The sequence below is a fragment of the Artemia sp. Qi Xiang Cuo genome, chromosome 2 (genome assembly GCF_049724085.1).
Source record: "Artemia sp. Qi Xiang Cuo chromosome 2, ASM4972408v1, whole genome shotgun sequence".
NCBI lineage: Eukaryota > Metazoa > Arthropoda > Branchiopoda > Anostraca > Artemiidae > Artemia > Artemia sp. Qi Xiang Cuo.
In genome coordinates this window covers 34,421,760-34,444,154 of record NC_142795.1, presented here as the reverse complement: position 1 = coordinate 34,444,154, position 22,395 = coordinate 34,421,760, and the positions used below count along the sequence as shown (strand labels likewise).

General features: G+C 32.7%; 1 protein-coding gene across 1 annotated transcript in view; it reads left to right on the top strand.

The window, feature by feature from the left end:
- Positions 1–22,395, top strand: part of LOC148955168 (potassium channel subfamily K member 9-like) — a 265,131-nt gene that overhangs the window by 132,097 nt on the left and 110,639 nt on the right. Inside the window, exon 3 of the mRNA XM_089108087.1 lies at positions 2,112–2,330. Within this exon, the coding sequence (XP_088964213.1) occupies positions 2,112–2,330 (219 nt within the window). The remainder of the gene's footprint in view (positions 1–2,111; positions 2,331–22,395) is intronic.

The window sequence follows — 22,395 nt, the reverse complement described above, 5'->3', positions numbered from 1 at the left end:
TAACGAACTGTAAGAACGGAGCGACCCGGCTCAATAGTAACCGAAACTCTAAAAGACAAAATTCTGATGCCAATAGATACATCAAAAGAATCAGATTTTTTGCTGATTTCAAATATATAAGTTTTATCAAGTATAGTTATACTCACCGAAAATTACACGCCTGAGAAAATTTGTCTTATTTTCGAAAAAAGGGGGAAACAACCCCTAAAAGTCATAGAGCTTTAATGAAACTCACACCATCAGATTCAGCGTATCAGAAAACTCTACTATAGAAGTTTCAAGCTCCTATCTGCAAAAATGTGGAATATTGTATTTTTTGCCAGAAAAAAGATCAAGGATGCGTGTTTATTTGTTTTTTTTTTCCTTTTTCAAGGGTGATCGTACAGATCCAGTAGTCCTAGAATATCGTAAGAGGACTCACTCAAACGGAAATTAAAAGTTCTAGGGCACTTTTTGAGTAACCAAAAAAGCTGGAGGGCAGCTTCACCCCCTCCCACACTCATTTTTATCTTGAAGTCACCCATTCAAAATTTTGAGATAGCCATTTTGTTCAGCGTAGTCGAAAATGTAATAAATATGTCTTTGAGGATTACTTAATCCCCCACAGTTTTCGGGGTAAGGGCTGCAAGTTATGAACTTTGCCCATTGTTTACATATAGGGTTGGTTTACTTAATAAAAATATACGAATATAGAAGTTCGTTGCGTAAGTTATTTCGTAAGTTACGGCAGAACAAATGTTTGAGAAGGCCATTTAGCCCAAAAAAAAAGCAAAATTAATATACAAATTTCGTTTTAATTATTCATGTACGGTAAGTCAAAATAAGCGCTGCATTAATTCAAAAACGTTCAGAAATTAAACAAAAAAAAGTATTTTTAATTGAAAGTAAGGAACGACATAAAAACTTAAAACGAACAGAAATTATTCCGTATATGAAAGGGGGCTGTCCCCTCTTCAATGCCTCGCTTTTTATGCTAAAGTTTGACTCTGTCTCACAACTTTATTTCTTAAAACAATAAAAACTTAAGCGTAATGAGCGAGGCGTTGAGGAGGGGACAGCCCCTTTCATATACGGAATAATTTCTGTTCGTTTTAAGTTTTAATATCCTTGCTTTCAGTTTAAAAAAAACTTGTTTTTTTATTTAATCTTAAAAAGGGCTTATCCCAGATTTACCTCTCAATCCCTCGGCAGACTATCTGTCTTGGTTCTTTCTACAATTAACCATGTATTGATGCAACTTACTACAAAATACTTGATTTTCAATTCAATACAGTCCTTGACTAATTGGTATAACTTCTGGTTGTGTTCCCCTTTATGCTTTCATTTATGTTTGTCAAGTAGAGTCATTCAATATAAATATGATCATGTTTTTTCATATTATTCTTACCGTGGTTAAGAAGAAATGTGACGCGTGAGTGCCTTCTTTTATCAATATGACAAAGAAATATGTCATTAATGAGGCAACAAATCAAACATTTTTAGTTGGCTAGCATTTGCTGTTTCCAATAAGTGAAATGACCGCCCTTGTCCGATGCCAGAGCTTTTTGATAAATTTCTCAGACTTTATTGACGTGTCTCAGGCATTTCCATCTACACACTTCAAGGTGGAGCAAGGTACTCTGTCATTTGAGAATCTTGAAACCATTGTGGAGATTTCCAGTATTTTGTTTTTGGCGATTCATATTAAAAAAAAAAACTTTTACTTATTGAATTGGATCCCGAGACAATTTTTTTTTTAAGCACTGTTATGAACGTAATTCACAACGTCTTCTTAGGTTGTAATACAACTTTGCTCGTACTCTCTACATCCAATAGAAATTTTTTAGCAGTACTGTTTATAAAATAGCTTCCTCAGATCAGTTTGCAAATTTTAATGCCCCCTGCCCGCAGCAGATATTTTCCTTAAAAGATTATTTCCAAATTCCAATAGAGGAGTTCTAACCTTGAAAAAAAGAGAAAATTCCCATTTTCTTTATTTGACACTAAATCTACCTCAAATCTTCTCCATTAAATACAGAGACAGTTATAACACAAACATAACACAAACATTACCTACAACTAAATAATTATATAAAAGTGACCAGAAATAAAACCACAATATTTTCTTTCAGATAGCCGTAGAGCTTCAGTTCTCCTGTTATGGAATATCACCTCTCACTTGAATGTTCTTGAAAAAGATAGGTGGACAGAAAGCGTTATTTCGGTTCTTGGGCAATTTGAGAATAGTGTGATTCATGCAACTCAAAAGGGATATTCAGGAGTAATTCCCAGTGTTAGATGGTCTTTCCCTCAAGCTCTTATGTTTTGCTTAGCAACTTTCACCACTATCGGTAGGAATTGTATTTTCTTTTAATTAGCTTAAAATAGATAAAAGGCTAATATATGACAGATTCAGAAAGCTCTCTGACTAAGCCCACTTCTTAATTTTTTTTCTTTTAGGTCTTAAGTGGCTTTTAACTTTGTTAATTAGGCATGGATATTTCTTGAAAATAAAGGTTATTGCCAAAATGATAAGCAAAGCCATTTCACCTTCGAATAGTAAATAAGTCCTTCGGACCCATTTTGACCAAGTTTGCTCTAAAATAACTTTAACCTCTTCTTGATGATAAATCACAAGCAAACTCTGTGCATCTTTCCCACCAAATGAATGATATGTTAATGTTTAATTTTTGAAAAGGGCTATTTAAATTACTATAGCAATCTTGTCTATCTATAATGTCCTTAAAATCTATAAAAAATATATACATATATATACTGGAAATACGAGAAAAATGCGAGGTCAAATAGCAAGCGTGTGAAGACGAAAAGCTTCAGTTGCCCCCTGAGCGAAGCGAGGACATATCTATAAGGACAAATGCCAAATCCTGTTTGCCTTGTGAATTTTGAAATTGCTCCAGAGTTTGCATTGACAAAGTCAATAGTCACTTATATTTTGACCGCGAAATATTGTTCATCTGGAATTGACGATTGAATGAGTCTTTTTTACAAGCCCTTTTTCAACACATTTATTCGTGATACAAAGTAAAACTACAACAACAGGCGGAGAACTGCAAACAAAACAAAGAATAAAGACAAGACCTCTCGCTTTTCTTACGAGGTGTCAGCCAGTACAAGCATTATGACAAATAATACATCAAAATACTGAAAATCAAATCAGATAATAAATGGGAACATATCCGTGCATAAAAAGGAGTCGCCAAAGAGAAAGTAGGACGATAAAAACGAACATCTTATATGAATTCTGATCAATTTCCCCCATGTAAGATTTCCTCTGGAAAGTTCCACCGCCAAGAACTTCCCATCCAACGGAAAATTTTCCCCGTAGGAAATACACTTCCTCTACGGAGCAGCAATCCCCTCGAAAAATATCTGTATACTTCCTTATAACCAGTACTATGTGTAAACAATGGGCAAAGTTCATAGCTTATAGCCCTTCCCCCTCGGGTGTGGGAGTCAAGCCATTCTTAAAGACTCAGTTATTAGATATTTTGACTATGCTCAACAAAATGTCTATCTCAAAATTTTTATTGGATGACTTTGGAGAAAAAAGGGTAGTGGGAAGGGGACTAGCTGCACTCGTGTATTTTGGTCTCTTAAAAAGGGCACTAGAGCTTTTGACTTTCGATCAAATGAGCCCTCTCCTGATCTTCTAGGATCAATGGCTTGATACGATAACCCCTGGAAAAAAAACGCATCCGTGATCTTTCTTCTGGCAAAAAAAAAACAGAATTCCACATTTTTGTTGATGGGGGTTGAAACTTCTGCAGTAGGGTTCTCGGATACACGGAATTTGATGGTGTGATTTTTATTAAGATTCCTTGACCTTTGGGGGGATTCCTTGACTTTAAGCTTGTGAATCTTATATACGAGGAATCAGCAAAACAAGCCAATTCTTTCATTATATCTAATGATATTAAAATTCCGTTTCTTAGAGTTTCCACTACTATTGAGCCGCATCGCTCCTTATTTACAGTTCGTTACTACGAACTGTTTGAAAAACCAAAAAAAAATTTAAAAAAAAAAAAAAAATCCATGAAAAAGACTATGTCAATATAAATCGAACAGAGATTATAGTATATTTCTCCAAGTGATTAGATATAGGGGATAAAAAACATTTCCCCTCCAAGTTGATCTGAAAGACTTTTTATCGTAATTTAGGAAATTCGGGTCTAAATTTGCAATATTGGAGATGTTTATGTATCACCTCCTCTTACTAAGCGACCGTTTGAACTCTCCCCTAGCGGTGCGTCTATGGCCAGCAATACTGTATGACAGTTTACATTATTGTAAAAACGTTCTATGATAATCGTTCATAATGTATAAATTGTCCACCTGAGCTAGCAAATGCTTAGTGACGACTGTGGCGCAGATACAATTTGGTCTATGCGTTGCCTCTGTGGTTTTGCACCAATTTTAATTATTTCAAGCTGTTTGACTTTCTCTAAATTTGTATCGATAGTATTTTTACTCAGATTTGGTCAAAATTTGTTTTAAAGCGAAAATTGGCAAGAAGTCAAAATGGTTTAAGGTAAAGACAGCATTTTCTGTTGGTCAATGTAAAAATAAATTCCTTTTTGTACAATGTGCTCTTATATTTTGTAACCAATGATTCAATACAAACGCCTCTTGTGAAAAAAGTTAAAAAAAAGCAAGTAGATCAACACTTATCTATGACTTTCATTCTTGGGAGAAATAAAATATCTTATTTCTGAATTTACAGTCTTGAGATTTATTGCCATGAAAATTTTTAAATAACTTTTAAAGTTTTAATATTTAAAGAACACGAAAGCTTAAAATTCTTCTGATACATAGTTTCCGAACGCTTTAAATCTGTTGGTGTATTTTTTATCAAGATCACTGCCATTAAAAAAAAGTATGTAATTTTCTAGGGTAATTATTTTGATCTGTCACTTTAAACATAATGAGTTCGAATATGTAAAATCAGTTTTGGAAACAGATTCTTTGAATGTATTTTACATAAACGTAATTTAATTTTCTCGGGTTTCATTTTCTCCTGACAAAAGTCAATCCGATCTTACCCTCCACTACGATAAGTCTTATGTTTCAGTTGGTTTTTCATTTTTTTTTTGAAACTGCAGTTAAAAGATTATAACTGAGTCATTCCAAAGTTTTACTCTTTCGTATGAACAATTGATATTAAATTGTTTGTTTTGTCCACAGTTCGTGTCTGTAACTTATCTTTCACTAGTTCCGGGTAAAAGTTCTCTGAGGCTACGATGTTCTTAAGAGAATGGAAAGAACAACGGTCATTTCAGGTTGGCATGTGGCAATTGGTTTAAAGTGCATAGTGTACTCAAAAGGAAAAACATCAAAGGCATAAATTCTGTTACCGGTTAAAAATAATAATAATTCCTTTCATCTCAAATATATGAGGCATATCACAATTAATACTGTGATATGCTATCACAAAAAGAAGAAGAAGATGAGCGTTAAATGGGTATAATCCTTTTAAGATTACGAGGGCATTGATCCTTTACAAATGATCCAATAAGACGATTCAAAATAAATTTGCAACAATTTATATTTCTTTCGTATAACTTGTAGGAAGTCGGATTTCAACTTTTGCAAACACACTGAGTCAATATGAGAGGCTAAATGGCCTTTTATTCTAAGCCAAAAATTATGTTTGTAACAAAGTAGGAACTTTTCAAAATACATTTATTTTAAGTAGATTATTAATGACACTCGAGAATTTGGAGGACATGTTAGGGCTGCAGCAGTACCCTGTTTTGAGGAATTTTCAGCTTATTTTATGGTTTGCCTTGAATATTACTTTTGATTTCTGCTCGTTTAAGATTTTATTTATTCGTTAATAGTAATATATCCTCGTTTTAAGTTTGACTTATTATTTGATTTTTTTCTGCTTATATTACGTTGAAGTTGGTCTGAACTAGGTTTTTAGCAATCCTGAAATTCGTGCAGTAGATCCCTATTGATACAAGTGTATCTTTTCACCTTTTTCTTAAAATAACCCGTGTTTTTTTTAACTGATAGGTTGTTAAAAAAATTGCATGTCAAGGTCATCTATAAAAGAATTTCTGTTGTCTTTAAATAAACTTGAGGTCATGTTTTCCTTATAAAATTGTTTCTTTTTTTAGAACATCCTTTTCTTGAATAAGTACTTGAAAGTATTTTAACATTGAGTTTTGCCGAAGATGTAATACGCGATCATTTTTGGATAAGATACGAATTAAATTCTTACCCTCTATCTTCAGAAAAACAGTTTCAATCTTAGGAAAGACAATAAAGTTAATACAAACAAATTAGTCAAGAAACAGTATTCTTTTTTTTTATGTGTGTGTTTGTGTGTGTGTGGGTTCACAGGTCTTCTTTATCCATCCAATCATGAAGTACTATCATTAGGAAAACTAATCATAGGATACGCATAGACAACGGGGGGAAACTTTGAGCCAAGGTGGGAAGTAGTAGAGCTGCTGACCTATTAGACGGTAGAATGTATAGTGAAGGAAGAAGATGGTTTGACATTGAAGAACTTGTAACAATTTTTTATACTAAGTAATTTATGCACAAATAAAAAGGACAAAGAACGCTGCAATCACTCTTTGAGTATTGGGGCCATAATACATTCTAAGACGCCAATACGGACTGCCCCTTTCTTCCATTGGTTTGACGGCGTAATAAGAAGGTTTAACAGCGCATCCCTCTTTTGGTTACCAGGTGTCGCAATTTTGTTAATATGAAAATTCCCACACCTGGCAAGATTCCCATACTTGGCAAGAATCCTGGGATGTTTCAATTACTTGGAGTTTGGTCAGGATAATAGAAAAGTAGTAATAACAAGGGGAGCTCCTAGCCCCTCGCACCTGTTTCTAGCGGACGGCTGGCAAGATTCCGAGCGAATGCCTGTTTCGTCACACGACACACCCAGTGTATGACAGCCCTGGCAAGACTCCCACCCCTGGCAAAATTTCTATCACAGCCCTGGTAAGATTCCTGCCCTGGTAAAATTCACAGGTGTTTTAATTAATCGGAATGTGGTCAGGATAATGCACAAGTTCAATTAACAAGGAGAGCTCTTAACCCTTCACACCGGCACAATGCGGTGACAAGTTCCATTAAAGGTAACACACTTGGCAAGACTCCATGATACACCCCTCTGGAATTCAATGAGATCAAACGACTCACACCGTTTCAAACGGTCAGGTGTATTATGCTTCACGCAATTTTATGTAGCCCTGCCACAGGAACCCATAGGGGAACCCCCGCTTATAACGTAACGGCAGCTCACACCTTACGTAATGATTATGCAAGACTGTCACGCAGTAATTTTTTTTTTTTGACATTTTATTTATTGTCCGAAACGTACAACGTTTTTTTTTGCTTTCATTAACTTAATGGCAGCACACACTTTATGTAAGGTCACGTAATGATGGCGGAACCATCACTGCCAGATAATATATTTTTTGACAATTTTCGCCGGAAAGCCTCAACACATTATTCCCCTATGGAATTTATTTTTCGCCTAAAAGCTCATCACATTTTTTCTTTCATTCTTTAGTTCTTTTTTTCTATACTTCTTGACCCGACAGGACTCGAAAGGTCTATTTTCTTCCAAAGAGAACGCGCTCTAACTTAGAGGACTAAACTGCTATTCCCAGTATTTTGTCCTACTCTCAATATTCTAAATTTAATCTAATGCGTGACACCTAAGATTCCCCATTTTTAGCAAACACTAAAATGACGTGTTACTCTCAAAATTTGACACGTTACCGGAAACATTTGCTCTCAAGATATTAATGAAGGGAAATTAATGCCTTACTTGTGCTAAACAATACATCTCAAAAACAAAGATATTGTAAATAAAAGTTTTTATTATTTCAAACAAATTGACAAACAATATTAAAAACATAGAAAAAGGCAGTTGAAAAAAAAAACACGACAAAATAAAAGTTGGAAAAGGCTTTATTCTCTTAGTTTCAAATCCATGATACATTTTAGAAGCGAAGGCAGCTCATACGGCATTCCCGCCTCTGAAACAGGAGATTAAATACCTCTATAGATTTATCGTAATTCTAAAACATTTAACTTTTAGCTTTTCGACATTCTTCTGGCTAGAATGATAGTTTTGTACCACAATTCGGTAAAAACCCCTGTACTGAAGAAACGCAATCTTTTTTGGCTAAACTAAACAATTTATTTTATAGCATTAGCAGTACCTTTTAGAAACGAACGTGCCTCATACGGCATTCCCACCTCTGAAACAGGAGATTTGATATCTGTATAGATTTATCAGTATTCTAAAACATTTAACTTTTAGCTTTTTGGTATTTCTTTGGCTAGAATGATGGTTTTATGCCACAATTTGGTTGAAAACCCCTCTATTGAAGAGACACAGTCGTCTTTGGCAATAATAAACGTCTACGTTATCAGTTTATTTTATAGGATTAGCAATAGCTTTTAGAAACGAACTTGCCTCATACAGCATTCCCGCCTCTGAAACAGGAGATTCAGTATCTGTATTGATTTATGGTAGTTCTGAAACATTTAAATTTTAGCTTTTCGGCATTCCTTTGGCTAGGATGCTAGTTTTATACCACAATTCGCTTTAAAACCTATGTATTGAAGAGACACAGTTTTTTTTTGGCTAAAATAAATGTCTATGTTAACAGTTTATTTTATCGGATTAGCAATACCTTTTAGAAACGAACTTGCCTCATACAGCATTCCCGCCTCTGAAACAGGAGATTCAGTATCTGTATTGATTTATGGTAGTTCTGAAACATTTAAATTTTAGCTTTTCGGCATTCCTTTGGCTAGGATGCTAGTTTTATACCACAATTCGCTTTAAAACCCCTGTATTGAAGAGACATAGTCTTCTTTGGCTAAAATAAATGTCTATGTTATCAGCTTATCTTATCGGATTAGCATTACCTTTTAGAAACGAACGTACCTCATACAGCATTCCCGCCTCTGAAACAGCAGATTCAATATCTAAATTGGTTTATGGTAGTTCTAAAACATTTAAATTTGAGCTTTTCGGCATTCCTTTGGCTAGGATGCTAGTTTTATACCACAATTCGCTTTAAAACCCCTGTATTGAAGAGACATAGTCTTCTTTGGCTAAAATAAATGTCTATGTTAACAGTTTATTTTATCGGATTAGCAGTACCTTTTAGAAACGAACGTGCCTCATATGGCATTCCCAGCTCTGAAACAGGAGATTCAATATCTGTATTGATTTATGGTAGTTCTAAAATATTGAAATTTTAGCTTTTCGTCCTTTCTTTGACTAGAATGATAGTTTTGTACCACAATTTGGTTGAAAACCCCTGTAGTAAAGAGACACAGTCCTCTTTGGCTAAAATATATGTCTATGTTAACAGCTCATTTTATAGGATTAGCAATATCTTTTAGAAACAAACTCGCCTCATACGGCATTCCCCTTCTGAAACAGGAGATTCAATATTCATATAGATTTTCGGAAATTCTAAGAACTTGTAAGTTTTAACTAGGACTCTCATTTAATCCAAAGGGGAGGCATGTTGCATTTATAGCCACAAGTGCATCAACCCTCGTACAACATAACTCATTTAACTTAACTCCCGTTCAACTAAACCTCTGTTTAACCCCCACCCTTCTGATGTAGATGTAAATGGGACCCAATTTTATAACCATGCATCTGAACCCGTTTAACAGAATCCACGTTCAACAGAATCTCCGATTTTTGCATAACCTCCCCTTGTTTCAGCCCTCATGTAACCCAGGGGATATTTTTCAGCAAAAATATCAAAAAGCGTAATGGCGGGAAATTCTATTTCGAGAAAATTTTTGTTCTCACCCATCCCGCACAATGCGGGGGAGTTTGGTCAGTGTCTACTCATTCCGGGGGCGGAATCCGGACTTCGGCTAGTCGATAAAGGAGGTTAAAAAATGGTCTCGCTTGAAAATAATTTAAAAAGTAGTAATGATAGGGAAATTATTATAGAATTTCTAGGACATACCCCCCTCTAACGTCACAGCATCCCTGTTTCTAGTGCTCAGCTGGCAATATTCCCACCCCTAACAGACTACCCGGGATACCAGGCGTTCTAATATTTCTTCTTTATTGCCAAGATTCCTACCCATTTTTTGATGTATTGTTTTTTGGAAGATCCCCAGAATTTCCGTGACCAGGTCTAATATGGATGACGTTATTGTATCTTACAAGCTAGACTTCAGGATCCCATGGGGGAATCCCCCGTGAGCACGGCACACACGCGGGTGCTGCGTAATAATGGTGGTGCACACCCTAAGCAATGCCACCTACTGGGAGAGATTGGAATATAAGTAGCTTATCTTACGAGAAGGGTGGATACCCAAACCATTAAAAAGTAAACTTATGGCCTAGAGCTTAATGGGGCCGCCACACAGTTCTCACACGCTCATGACCCCTCCATCACCCATATGGTAATACGATGAAATAAAGAATCCCACTAAACAACATATTTTTGAAAATAGAAAAGCCACCCCCTTTCTTTACTAGTATTTGATACTCTTAGCATTTCACCTCTCAATGCCAAACTATTACTGCCCCTATAACACCCCTCTGTCATCGTCACATCTCCCCCTAAACTTTTTTCAGACATTTCTTGTTAAAATTTTTACTTCGACTCATTCATTCGGGTTGTTGAAAGCAATTTACGCCATAGTACCACACTATAACTACTCTCTAGCAGTGCTATGACACCCCTCTGTCATCGCCCCATCTCCCCAAAACACTTTTCAGACATTTCTTGTTGTAAGTCTTACTTAAAACCATTCATTCGGGTTTTCGCAAGCAATTCACGTCACAGTACCGCACTATAAATACTCTCTAGCATCCCTAAGACACCCATTATCACCATTGTAAGCGTCTCCCAACGTTTGAAATACAAACACACACACAAACAGACAAACACACACAAAAACACACACAAAGACACATACACATACAGACACACACACAGACACACACACATACACACACAAACACATAAACAAACACACACACACATATACACACACACATACACAGACATATACACACACACAAACGCAAACACACACACAAACACACACACACACTTTTTTCGTCAAAACAAGAATTTTTCCGTAAAAGAAAACAAATTTCTCTTAGATTTAACAATTTTATGATAACAAGTTTTCTGTCAGAAGTAGCAAGTTTTCCTTAACACTAACATATTTTATCATCGAAGGAACAAATCTTTACTTAATACTAACAAATTTTACTTAACACTATCAAATTTCTCCTAGAAGTAACAGATTTTGTCTTAACAGTAACAATTTTTTTCTAATAACACCAAGTTTTCCGTCAATGATAACACATTTCTCATAGAAATAACAATTTTTGTCAATGATAAAAAATGTTTTCTTATAAGTTATCTGTCAAAGAAAAAAAATTCTTAGAAGTAACTATTTTTTCGTTTATGATAACAAGTGTCTGTCAGAAGCAGCAAGTTTTCCTTAATACTAACAGATTTTCTCTTAAAAGTAACAACATTTTTCACGAATACTAACAAACTTTTACTTGTAACAGGTTTTTTTCTTAGCAGTAACACATTTCTTCTAATAGCATCAAGTTTTCCTTCAAAGATAACAAATTTCTCTTAGAAGTAACGATTTTTCGTCAGTGTTAACAAGTTATCTGTTGGCAGTAACATGTTTTCTGTCAACGATACCAAATTTTTCTTAGAAGTAACAATTTCTCGTTAGTGATAACAAGTTTCCTGTTAGAAATAGTAAGTTTTCAAGCAAAGATAACAAATTTTTCTTAGAAGTAACGTTTTTTACGTTTATTATAACAAGTTTTCTGTCAGAAGTAGCAAGTTATCCTGAACACTAATCAATCTTCTCATCGAAGTAACAACTTTTTCCACAATACCAACAAACTTTTACTTATCACTATCAAATTTATCATAGAACTAACAGGTTTTTCTTAACAGTAACAAATTTTTTTTAATAACATCAAATTTTTCGTCAAAGATGACAAATTTCTCTTAGAAGTAAGAATTTTTTGTCAGTGATAGCAAGTTTTCTGTCAAAGATACCAAATGTTTCTTAGAAGTAAAATTTTTTTTTCGTTTCTGATAACAAGTTTTCTGTCAGAAGTAGCAATTTTTCCTTAAAACTAACAAATTTTCTACTCGAAGTTACAACTTTTTCCATAATACTAACAAACTTTTACTGAACACTAAAAATTTCTCTTAGAAGTAACAAGTTTTTTCAGTTATAACCAGATTTCTGTTAGAACTAGCAATGTTTCCAACAAAGATAACAAATTCTCTTAGAAGTAACAATTTTTGTTTCGTTTATGATAACAAGTTTTCTTTCAGAAGTAGCAAGTTTTCCTTAATACTAACAAATTTTATCATCGAAGTAACAACTTTTTTCTTAATACTAATAAAATCTTACTTAACACTATCAAATTTATCATAGAGGTAACAGGTTTTTTCCTATCAGTAATAAATTTTTTCTAATAGCACGAAGTTTTCCATCAAAGATAACAAATATTTCTTAGAAGTAACCTTTTTTTTGTCAGTGATAACAAGTTATCTGCTAGAAGTAGCAAGTTTTCTGTCAAAGATACCAAACTTTTCTTTAAAGTGAAAATTTTTCGTTTATGATATCAAATTTCTCTTAGAAGTATCATATTTTGCTTAACACTAGCAAATTTTCTCATCGATGTAACTAATTTTTTCCTTAATACTAACAAACTTTAACTTGACACTATCAAATTTATCTTAGAATTAGCAAGGTTTCTTTAAGGCTAACACTTATTCTCTTCAAAGTAACAACTTTTTTCCATAATACTAACAAAGTTCTACTTAAAACTATCAAATTATTCATAGAAGTAACAGTTTTATTTACGTTCAAGTTAGGTTCATGTAACTTAGGTTAACACGTTATGTTAACCTAAGTTAGATGAAAATAACTTAAACGTAGAGAAAATTTTTACTTTTATGACTAATTTGATATTGGAGTTACTTAGAAATGTTGTTATTTCGAAGAAAAAATTTTTTAGTGTTAAGGAAAATATGCTACTTCTAAGAAAATGTGATATTATAAACGAAAAATTGTTACTTCTTAGAAAAATTTGGTATGTTTGACAGAGAACTTGCTACTTCTAGCAGATAACTTGTTATCACTGACAAAAAAATGGTTACTTTGAAGAGAAATTTCTTATTTTTGAAGGATAATTTGGTGCTATTAAAAAAATTTACTGTTAAGAAAAAAATAACTGTTACTTCTAAGTGATATTTCATAGTGTTAAGTAAAAGTTTATTAGTATTAAGGAAAAAGTTGTTAATTTGATGAAAAAATATGTTAGTGTTAAGGATAACTTGCTACTTCTGAAAGAAAACTTGTCATCATAAACGAAAAATTGTTACTTCTAAGAAAATTTGTTGTCTTTGATTGAAAACTTGCTAGTTCTAACAGAAAGATTGTTATAACTGACGAAAAATTGTTACTTCTAAGAGAAATTTATAGTGTTAAGTAAAAGTTTGTTAGTATGAAGGAAAAATTTGTTTCTTTGAAGAGAAAATTTGTAAGCGTTAAGCAAAAATTGCTACTTCTGACAGAAAACGTGTTATCATAAACGAAGAATAAATTATTACTTCTAAGAAAAATTTGGTATCTTTGACAGAAAACTTCATTTCTAACATAAAACTTGTTTTAACTGACGAAAAAATTACTACTTCTAAAAGACATTTGATAGTGTTAAGTAGCCTAAAAGTTTGTTATTATAAATGAAAAAGTTGTTACTTTGATGAGAAAATTTGTTAGTGTTAAGAATAACTTGCTACCTCTGACAGAAAACTTGTTATGACAAACGAAAAAAATATTACTTCTAAGAAATTTTTGTTATCTTTGCTGGACAACTTGCTAGTTCTAGCAGAAATCGTGTTATCATTGACGAAAAATTGTTACTTTTAAGAGAAATTTGATAGTGTTAGGTAAAAGCTTTTTAGTATTAAGGAAAAAATTTGTTACTTCAAAGAGAAAATTTGTTAATGTTAGGGAATACTTGCTACTTTTGACAGAAAACTTGTTATCATAACGAAAAAATTGTTACTTCTAAGAAACATTTGGTATCTTTGACTGAAAACTTGTTAATTCTAACAGATAACTTGTTATCACTGACGAGAAATTTTTACTTCTAAGAAAAATGTGTTATCTTTGACGGAAAACTTGATGCTATCAGAAAAAATTTGTTACTGCTAAGAAAAAACCTGTTACAAGTAAAAGTTTGTTAATATTAAGGAAAAATGTTGTTACTTTGAAGAGAAAATTTGTTAGTGTTAAGAAAAATTTGCTACTTCTGACAGAAAACGTGTTGTCATAAACGAAAAACTTGTTACTTCTAAGAAAAAGTTGTTATCTTTGCTGGAAAACTTGCTAGTTCTAACAGAAGACTTGTTATCAATGACGAGAAATTGTTACTTCTAAGAGAAATTTGATAGTGTTAGATAAAAGTTTGTTAGTATTAAGGAAACAAGTTGCTACTTCGAAGAGGTAATTTGTCAGTGATAAGGAAAACTTGCTACTTCTGACAGAAAACTTTTTATCATAACGAAAAATTGTTACTTCTAAGAAAGATTAGATATCTTTGGCAGCAAACTTGTTACTTCTAACAGATAACTTTTTATCACTGATGAAAAATTGTTACTTCTAAGAGAAATTTATTATTTTTGACCTAAAACTTGGTGCTATTAGAAGAAATTTATTACTGCTATGAAAAACCTGCTACAAGTACAGGTTTGTTAGAACTAAGGAAAAATGTTGTTACTTCGAAAAGAAAATTTGTTAGTTTTAAGAAAAACTTGCTACTTCTGACAGAAAACTTGTTATCATAAACGAAAAATTGTTACTTCTAAGATAAATTTGTTATCTTTGACAGAAAATTTGCTACTTCTAACGGAAAAATTGTTATCATTGACAAAAATTGTTACTTCTATGAGAAATTTGTTATCATTTTCGGAAAACTTAGTGTTATTAGAAAAAATGTGTTACTCTTAAGAAAAAAATGTTACTTCTAAGAGAAGCTTGATAGTGTTGAGTAAAGTTTTGTTAATATTAAGGACAAAGCTGTTACTTTGATGAGAAAATTTGTTAGTATTCAGGAAAACTTGCAACTTCTGACAGAAAACCTGTTTTCATAACGAAAAAATTGTTACTTCTAAGAAAAATTAGGTATCTTTGGCAGCAAACTTGTTACTTCTAACAGATAACTTGTTATCACTGATGAAAAATTGTTACGACCGAAAACTTGGTGTTATTAGAAAAAATTTGTTACTGCTGAGAAAAAAACTTAATTCTAAGATAAATTTGATAGTGCTAATTAAAAGTTTGTTAGTATTATGGAAAAATGTTGTTACTTCGAAGATAAAATTTGTTGTTGTTAAGGGAAACTTGTTATCATAAACGATAAAATTGTTACTTCTAAGAAAAATTTGTTATTTTTTACGCACAAATTGCTGTTTTGACGGAAAAAGTGTGTGTATGTGTGTGTTTGTGGGTGTGTGTGTGCGTACATATATATATATATATATATATATATATATATATATATATATATATATATATATATATATATATATATATATATATATATATATATATATATATATATATATATATATATATATATATATTTTTATATATATATATATATATATATATATATATATATATATATATATATATATATATATATATATACGTGTGTGCGTGGGTGTGTGCGTGTGTTTGTGTTTGTCATCGATGAAACTACTTTTTTCCTTAATACTAACAAACTTTTACTTAACACTATAAAATTTCTCTTAGAAGTAGCAAGCTTTCTCTAACGCTTACACATATTCTCTTCAAAGTAACAAATTTTTCAATAATACTAACAAAGTTTTACTTAACACTATCAAATTATTCATATAAGAAACAATTTTCTCTACGTTTAAGTTAGGTTTATCTAACTTAGTCTAACACGTTATATTAGGCTAAGTTAGATGAACCTAACTTAAACGTAGAGAAAATTGTTACTTTTATGAATAATTTATAGTGTTGTTACTTAGAAATGTTGTTATTTCGAAGAGAAAATTTGTTAGTGTTAAGGTAAATATGCTACTTCTAAGAAAAATGTGATATCATAACCGAAAAATTGTTACTTCTAAGAAAAATTTGGTATCTTTGACAGAATACTTAATACTTCTAGCAGACAACTTGTTATCACTGACAGAAACAAAACGTTACTTCGAAGAAAAATTTGTTATCTTTGAAGGAAAACTTGGTGCTATTAAAAAAAGAATTTACTGTTAAAACAATAACTGATACTTCTATGAGAAATTTGATAGTGTTGAGTAAAAGTTTGTTAGTATTAAGGACAAAGTTGTTACTTCGATTAAAATATTTGTTACTGTTAAAGAAAACTTGCTACTTCTGACAGGAAACTTGTTATCATAAACGAAAAAAATTGTTGTTTCTAAGAAAATTTGTTGTATTTGATGGAAAACTTTCTAGTTCTAACACAAAGCTTGTTATAACTGACAAAAAATTGTTACTTCTAAGAAAGATTTATACGTTAAGTAAAAGTTTGTTAGTATTAAGGAAAAAGTTGTTTCTTCGAAGAGGAAATTTGTAAGTGTTAAGGAAAAATTGCTACTTCTGACAGAAAACATGTTATCATAAACGAAAAAAAAATTGTTACTTCTAAGAAAAATTTGGTATCTTTGACAGAAAACTTGCTACATCTAACAGAAACTTGTAATCACTGATGAAAAAATTACTACTTCTAAGAGAAATTTGATAGCGTTAAGTAAAAGTTTGTTAGTATTAAGGAAAAAGTTGTTACTTTGATGAAAAAATTTGTTAGTGTTAAGAATATCTTGCTACTTCTGACAGAAAACATGTTATGATAAACGAAAAAAAATGTTACTTCTAAGAAAAAATTGTTATCCTAGCTGGAAAACTTGCAGGGTTCTAACAGAAAACTTGTTATCACTGACGAAAAATTGTTACTTCTAAGAGAAATTTGATAGTGTTAGGTAAAAGCTTGTTAGTATTAAGGAAAAAATTTGTTCCTTCAAATAGAAAATTTTTTAGTGTTAAGGAACACTTTCTGCTTCTGACAGAAAGCTTGTTATCATAACGAAAACATTGTCACTTCTAAGAAACATTTGGTATCTTTGACAGAAAACTTGTTACTTCTAACAGATAACTTGTTATCACTGACGAGAAATTGTTACTTCCAAGAGAAATTTGTTATCTTTGACGGAAAACTTGTTGCTATTTGAAGACATTTGTTACTGCTAAGAAAAAACCTGTCACAAGTAAAAGTTTGTTAATATTAAGGAAAAAAGTTCTTACTTCGAAGAGAAAATTTGTTAGTGTTAAGAAAAATTTGTTACTTGTGACAGAAAACTTGTTATCATAAACGAAAAAATTTTTACTTCTAAGAAAAAGTTGTTTTCTTTACTGGAAAACTTGCTAGTTCTAACAGAAAACTTGTTATCAATGACGAGAAATTGTTACTTCTAAGAGAAATTTGATAGTGTTAGATAAAGTTTGTAAATATTAAGGAAAAAAGTTGCTATTTTGAAGAGATAATTTGTTACTGTTAAGGAAAACTTGCTATTTATGACAGAAAACTTGTTATCATAACGAAAAAATTGTTACTTCTAAGAAAAATTAAGTATCTTTGGCAACAAACTTGTTACTTCTAACAGATAACTTGTTATCACTGATGACAAATTGTTACTTCTAAGAGAAATTTATTATCTTTGACTGAAAATTTGGTGCTATTAGAAGAAATTTGTTAATGTTAAGAAAAACCTGCTACGAGTAAAAGTTTGTTAGAATTGAGGAAAAATGTTGTTACTTCAAAGAGAAAATTTTTCTGTGTTAAGAAAAACTTGCTACTTCTGACAGATAACTAGTTATCATAAACGAAAAATTGTTACTTCTAACAAAAGTTTGTTATATTTGACAGATAACTTGCTATTTCTAATGGAAAAATTGTTACCATTGACAAAAATGGCTACTTCTATGAGAAATTTGTTATCATTTACGGAAAACTTGGTGTTATTAGAAGAAATTTGTTATTGTTAAGAAAAAACCTGTTACTTCTAAGAGAAATTTGATAGTGTTAAGTAAAATTTTGTTAGTATTAAGGAAAAAAATGTTACTTCGATGAGAAAATTTTTTAGTGTTAAGGAAACCTTGTTACTTCTGATAGAAAACTTGTTATTATAAACAAAAAATTGGTACTTCTAACAAAAGTTTGTTATCTTTGACAGAAAACTTTCTACTTCTAACGGAAAACTTGTTATCATTGACAAAATCAGTCAATTCTATGAGAAATTTGTTATCATTTACGGAAAACTTGTTGTTATTAGAAGAAATTTATTACTGTTAAGAAAAAACCTGTTACTTCTTAGAGAAAATTTGTTAGTGTTAGGGAAAACTTGCTAATTCTGAGAGAAAACTTGTTATCATAAACATAAATTAGTTACTTCTAAGAATAATATGGTATCTTTGACAGAAAAATTGCTACTTCTAACAGATAACTTGTTATCTGTGACAGAAAACTTGGTGTTATTAGAAAAAAATTATTACTGCTGAGAAAAAAACTGTTACTTCCAAGAGAAATGTGTGTGTGTGTGTGTTTGTGTGTGTGTGTGTGAGTGTGGTTATTTTTGTGTTTATTTGTGTGTTTTTGTGTGTTTGTGTTGTTGTGTGAATGTCTTTGTGTCTTTTTCGTTGTTTGTGTGTGTGTGTGTGTTTGTGTGTGTTTTTGTTTGTGTGTTTATTTGCGTGTGGGTTTGTGTGTGTGTGTGTGTGTGTTTTTGTTTGTGTGTATGTGTGCATTTCTGAGAAAAATTTGTTATCTTTGACCGAAAAATTGCTGTTTTGACGGAATGTTTGTCGTAGGGGATGCTAGAGAGTAGTTGTAGTGTGGTACTGTGACGTGAATTGCTTGTGAAAACCGAAATGAATGAATTGAAGTAAAATTTTTAACAAGAAATGTCTGAAAAGTGTTTTTGGGGAGACTGGGCGATGACAGAGATATGTCACACGGGCAGTAATACTTTGGTATTGTAAGGTGAAATGTTTAGAGTATCAAACACTAATAAAGAAAGGGGGGCCACCTCTCTGTTTTCAAAAATATGTCGTTTATAGGGATTCTTTAGTTTATTTTTGAAGCAAAAAAGGTTGAAAATGGCATATGGTCAAGGACTGGTACCACATAGGTGACGGGGGGATATGAGAGCAGGTGTTAGTGTGAAAACAGTGTGGCAGACCCATTCCGCTCTGGGCCATAAGAATAATTTTTAATTGTTTGGGTATCTACCCTTCTCGTAAGACGAGCTACTTATCTTCCAACCCCTCCCATTAGGTGTCATTTCTTAAGATTTGCACCGCCGTTATTACGCAGCACACTTGTGTGTGCCAAGCTCGGAGGGATTCCCCCGTGGACCATGGAGTATAGATTGTAAGATACAATGACTTCATCCATATATACCTGGTCATGGAAATTGTGAGGATCTTTCAGAAAAAAATGTATTAAAAAATGGGTGGGAATCATGCCAATACAGAAAAAAAATTAGAACGCCTGGGATCCCGGGAGGTCTGTCAGGGGTGGAAATCTTGCCAGCTGAGCTCTAGAAACAGGGATGCTGTAACGTTTGAGGGGGGTATGTCCTACAAATTCTATGATAATTTCCCTATTATTACTACTCTTTAAATTATCTCGAGTGAAACCATTTTTTAACCTCCTTTATCGCCTAGCTGAAGTCCAGATTCCGCCCCCGGAATGAGTAGACACTGACCAAACACCCCTGCAAAGAGTGGGATGGTGGGAACAAGAATTTCTCGAAATAGTTTCTCGCCTTTGTGCGTTTTGATTTTTTTTTGTTTTGCTGGAAAATTGCATTAGGTCTGAGACAAAGGGAAGTTATGCGAAAATCGGAAATTCTGTTGAACATGTATTCAGTTAATCGGGTTCAGGTGCGCGGTCATAAAATTGGGTCCCATTTACATCTACATCAGAAGGGTGGGGTTAAACAGAGGTTTTGTTTGAACGGGGGTTAAGTTAGATTGGTTATTTTGTAAGAGGGTGTATACTACCATAAATCAATACAGATATTGAATCTCCTTTTTCAGAGCTGGGAATGCCATATGAGGCACGTTCGTTTCTAAAAGTTACTGCTAATCCTATAAAATAAACTTTTAACATAGACATTCATTTTAGCCAAAGAGGACTGTGTCTCTTCAGTACAGGGGTTTTAAAGCAAATTGTGGTATAAAACTAGCATTCTAGCCAAAATTAATGCCAAAAATCAATACAGATATTGAATCTCTTGTTACAGAGGTGGGAATGCCATATGAGGCACGTTCGTTTCTAGAAGGTACTGCTAATTCTATAAAATAAACTGATAACATAAACATTTATTTTAGCCAAAAAAGACTGTGTCTCTTCATTAAAGGGACTTTCAAGCAGATTGTGGTACAAAACCAGCATTTTAGTCAAAAGAGTGCCAAAAAGCTAAAAGTTAGATTGTTTTAGGACTACCATTAATCTATACAGATATTGAATCTCCTGTTTCAGAGATTGCAGTGCAGTATGAGGCACGTTCGTTTTTAAAAGGTACTGCTAATCCCATGAAATAAAGTGTTAGCATTGAAATTTATTTTAGCCAAAGAAGACTGTGTCTCTTTAGTACAGGGGTTTTCAGCTGAACTTTGGTACAAAATTATCATTCTACCCAAAGAAATGCCGAAAAGCTAAAAGTTAAATTTTTTAGAACTACGATAAATCTATACAGGTATTGAATCTTCTTTTTCAGAGGCGGCAATGCCGCATGAGGTGCCTTCGTTTCTAAAATTTCAATTCAATTCAATTAATTTATAACCTTTCAAAACAAAAAAGGGTGCAAGTCTCCTAAATGACAGAGTACACAAGAGAAACGAAAGAAAACAGACAAGAAAACTTATACACTGAAAAAAATTAGTAGGTTTTACAATCATAATAATCATTGACATAATCACAAACCACATATCATACTCACAAGATAAGAAATAAATCAAAAGACATAAAAAAAGTCATAAAAATCAAGAGAACCAATCACAATTTAGTTTACTGGAGGAAGATTTAAAATCTTTTACTCTTTTATCAATAATTGTCGAAGGGAAAGTGAGCTTGAATTTTTGGGACAAAAAAAAGTTTACTAGTCCAAGGGGGCATATGTAAAAGGAATATATCAATTTTAAAATAAATCTGATGAACAATTTTTTTTTGAAGCAGGAAAAAATTGCCAAATAGGAGACAGAGCGAGAAGATGAGGCACAGTTATAGTAAAGTTATAGTTAGACTATTATAAAGTTTAGAAAGATGGAAACGACTAAGGTGTGTAACGTTAGAGACAAGTGACGCATAAGCTAACCTTGTCTTTTTTTCAAGATTTTGAATGGCAAGCTTAATAGTTTTCTTAATTGAACTTCCAATGGGCATTTCCAGGTAAATAAAGCTTTTAGAGAGGGGGATACAAGTTTCAGTAAGTTGGAGGGATTTATCAGAGTATTCTTTGAGGGTGAAACCGACAGCTACCGTTTTATCCAAAATAAAACTAACCAATCTGCTGATATTCTAGTTTTAACTTCGAAAAAGTGCTCTTACAACCAGAGAAAGTGCGACTCAGATTTAGGTTATTATCAGCATAAATAAGTAAAGAGACGTCTAAACCCCCGTAAGTACAGGTGGACTCAATAAAACTTTGAACTGGAATGACTGAATTATTACAAAGCGCGGGGGAAGTGAGACCTCCTTGTCTAACGCCCTTTAGCACATTAAAAAGCTCTGAACCGCGCTTCATTTTGGCACGAAGATGTTTATACACGTGTCGAAGACACCTTATAACTGAGAAGCCAACCCCTCTCTATTGAGCTTCTACCAAAATCTGGGCAAAAATACACGAATCCAATGCTCTGGCAATGTCCAGTGCACATAGAACAATAAAATCCCCGGAACCTTCCACATCTGCAAGAACCGTAAAAAGGGAAAAAAGAGCATGCTCACGACTAAGTTCTTTCTGAAAACCGAACTGTTGCGCAGGCACAGATCACTTTTGTGAAATATCTTTAAAAATAATAGACTCAAATAGTTTAAAAGTGGTGCTTTAGACGGTTATAGGCCAATATGATCGACAATCATCGAGATCGTTTTTCCCTTTTTTCGGTATAGGCGTAATCTGGCCAATACAAAACTGTTGAGCCACAATACCAGAAGAAATAGACATTTGAAAAAGTAATGAAAGGTGCTGCAACAAAAGACTACTACAATTTTCAAAGTGTTTAGCAGATATTAAATCAACACCGGCAGAAGAT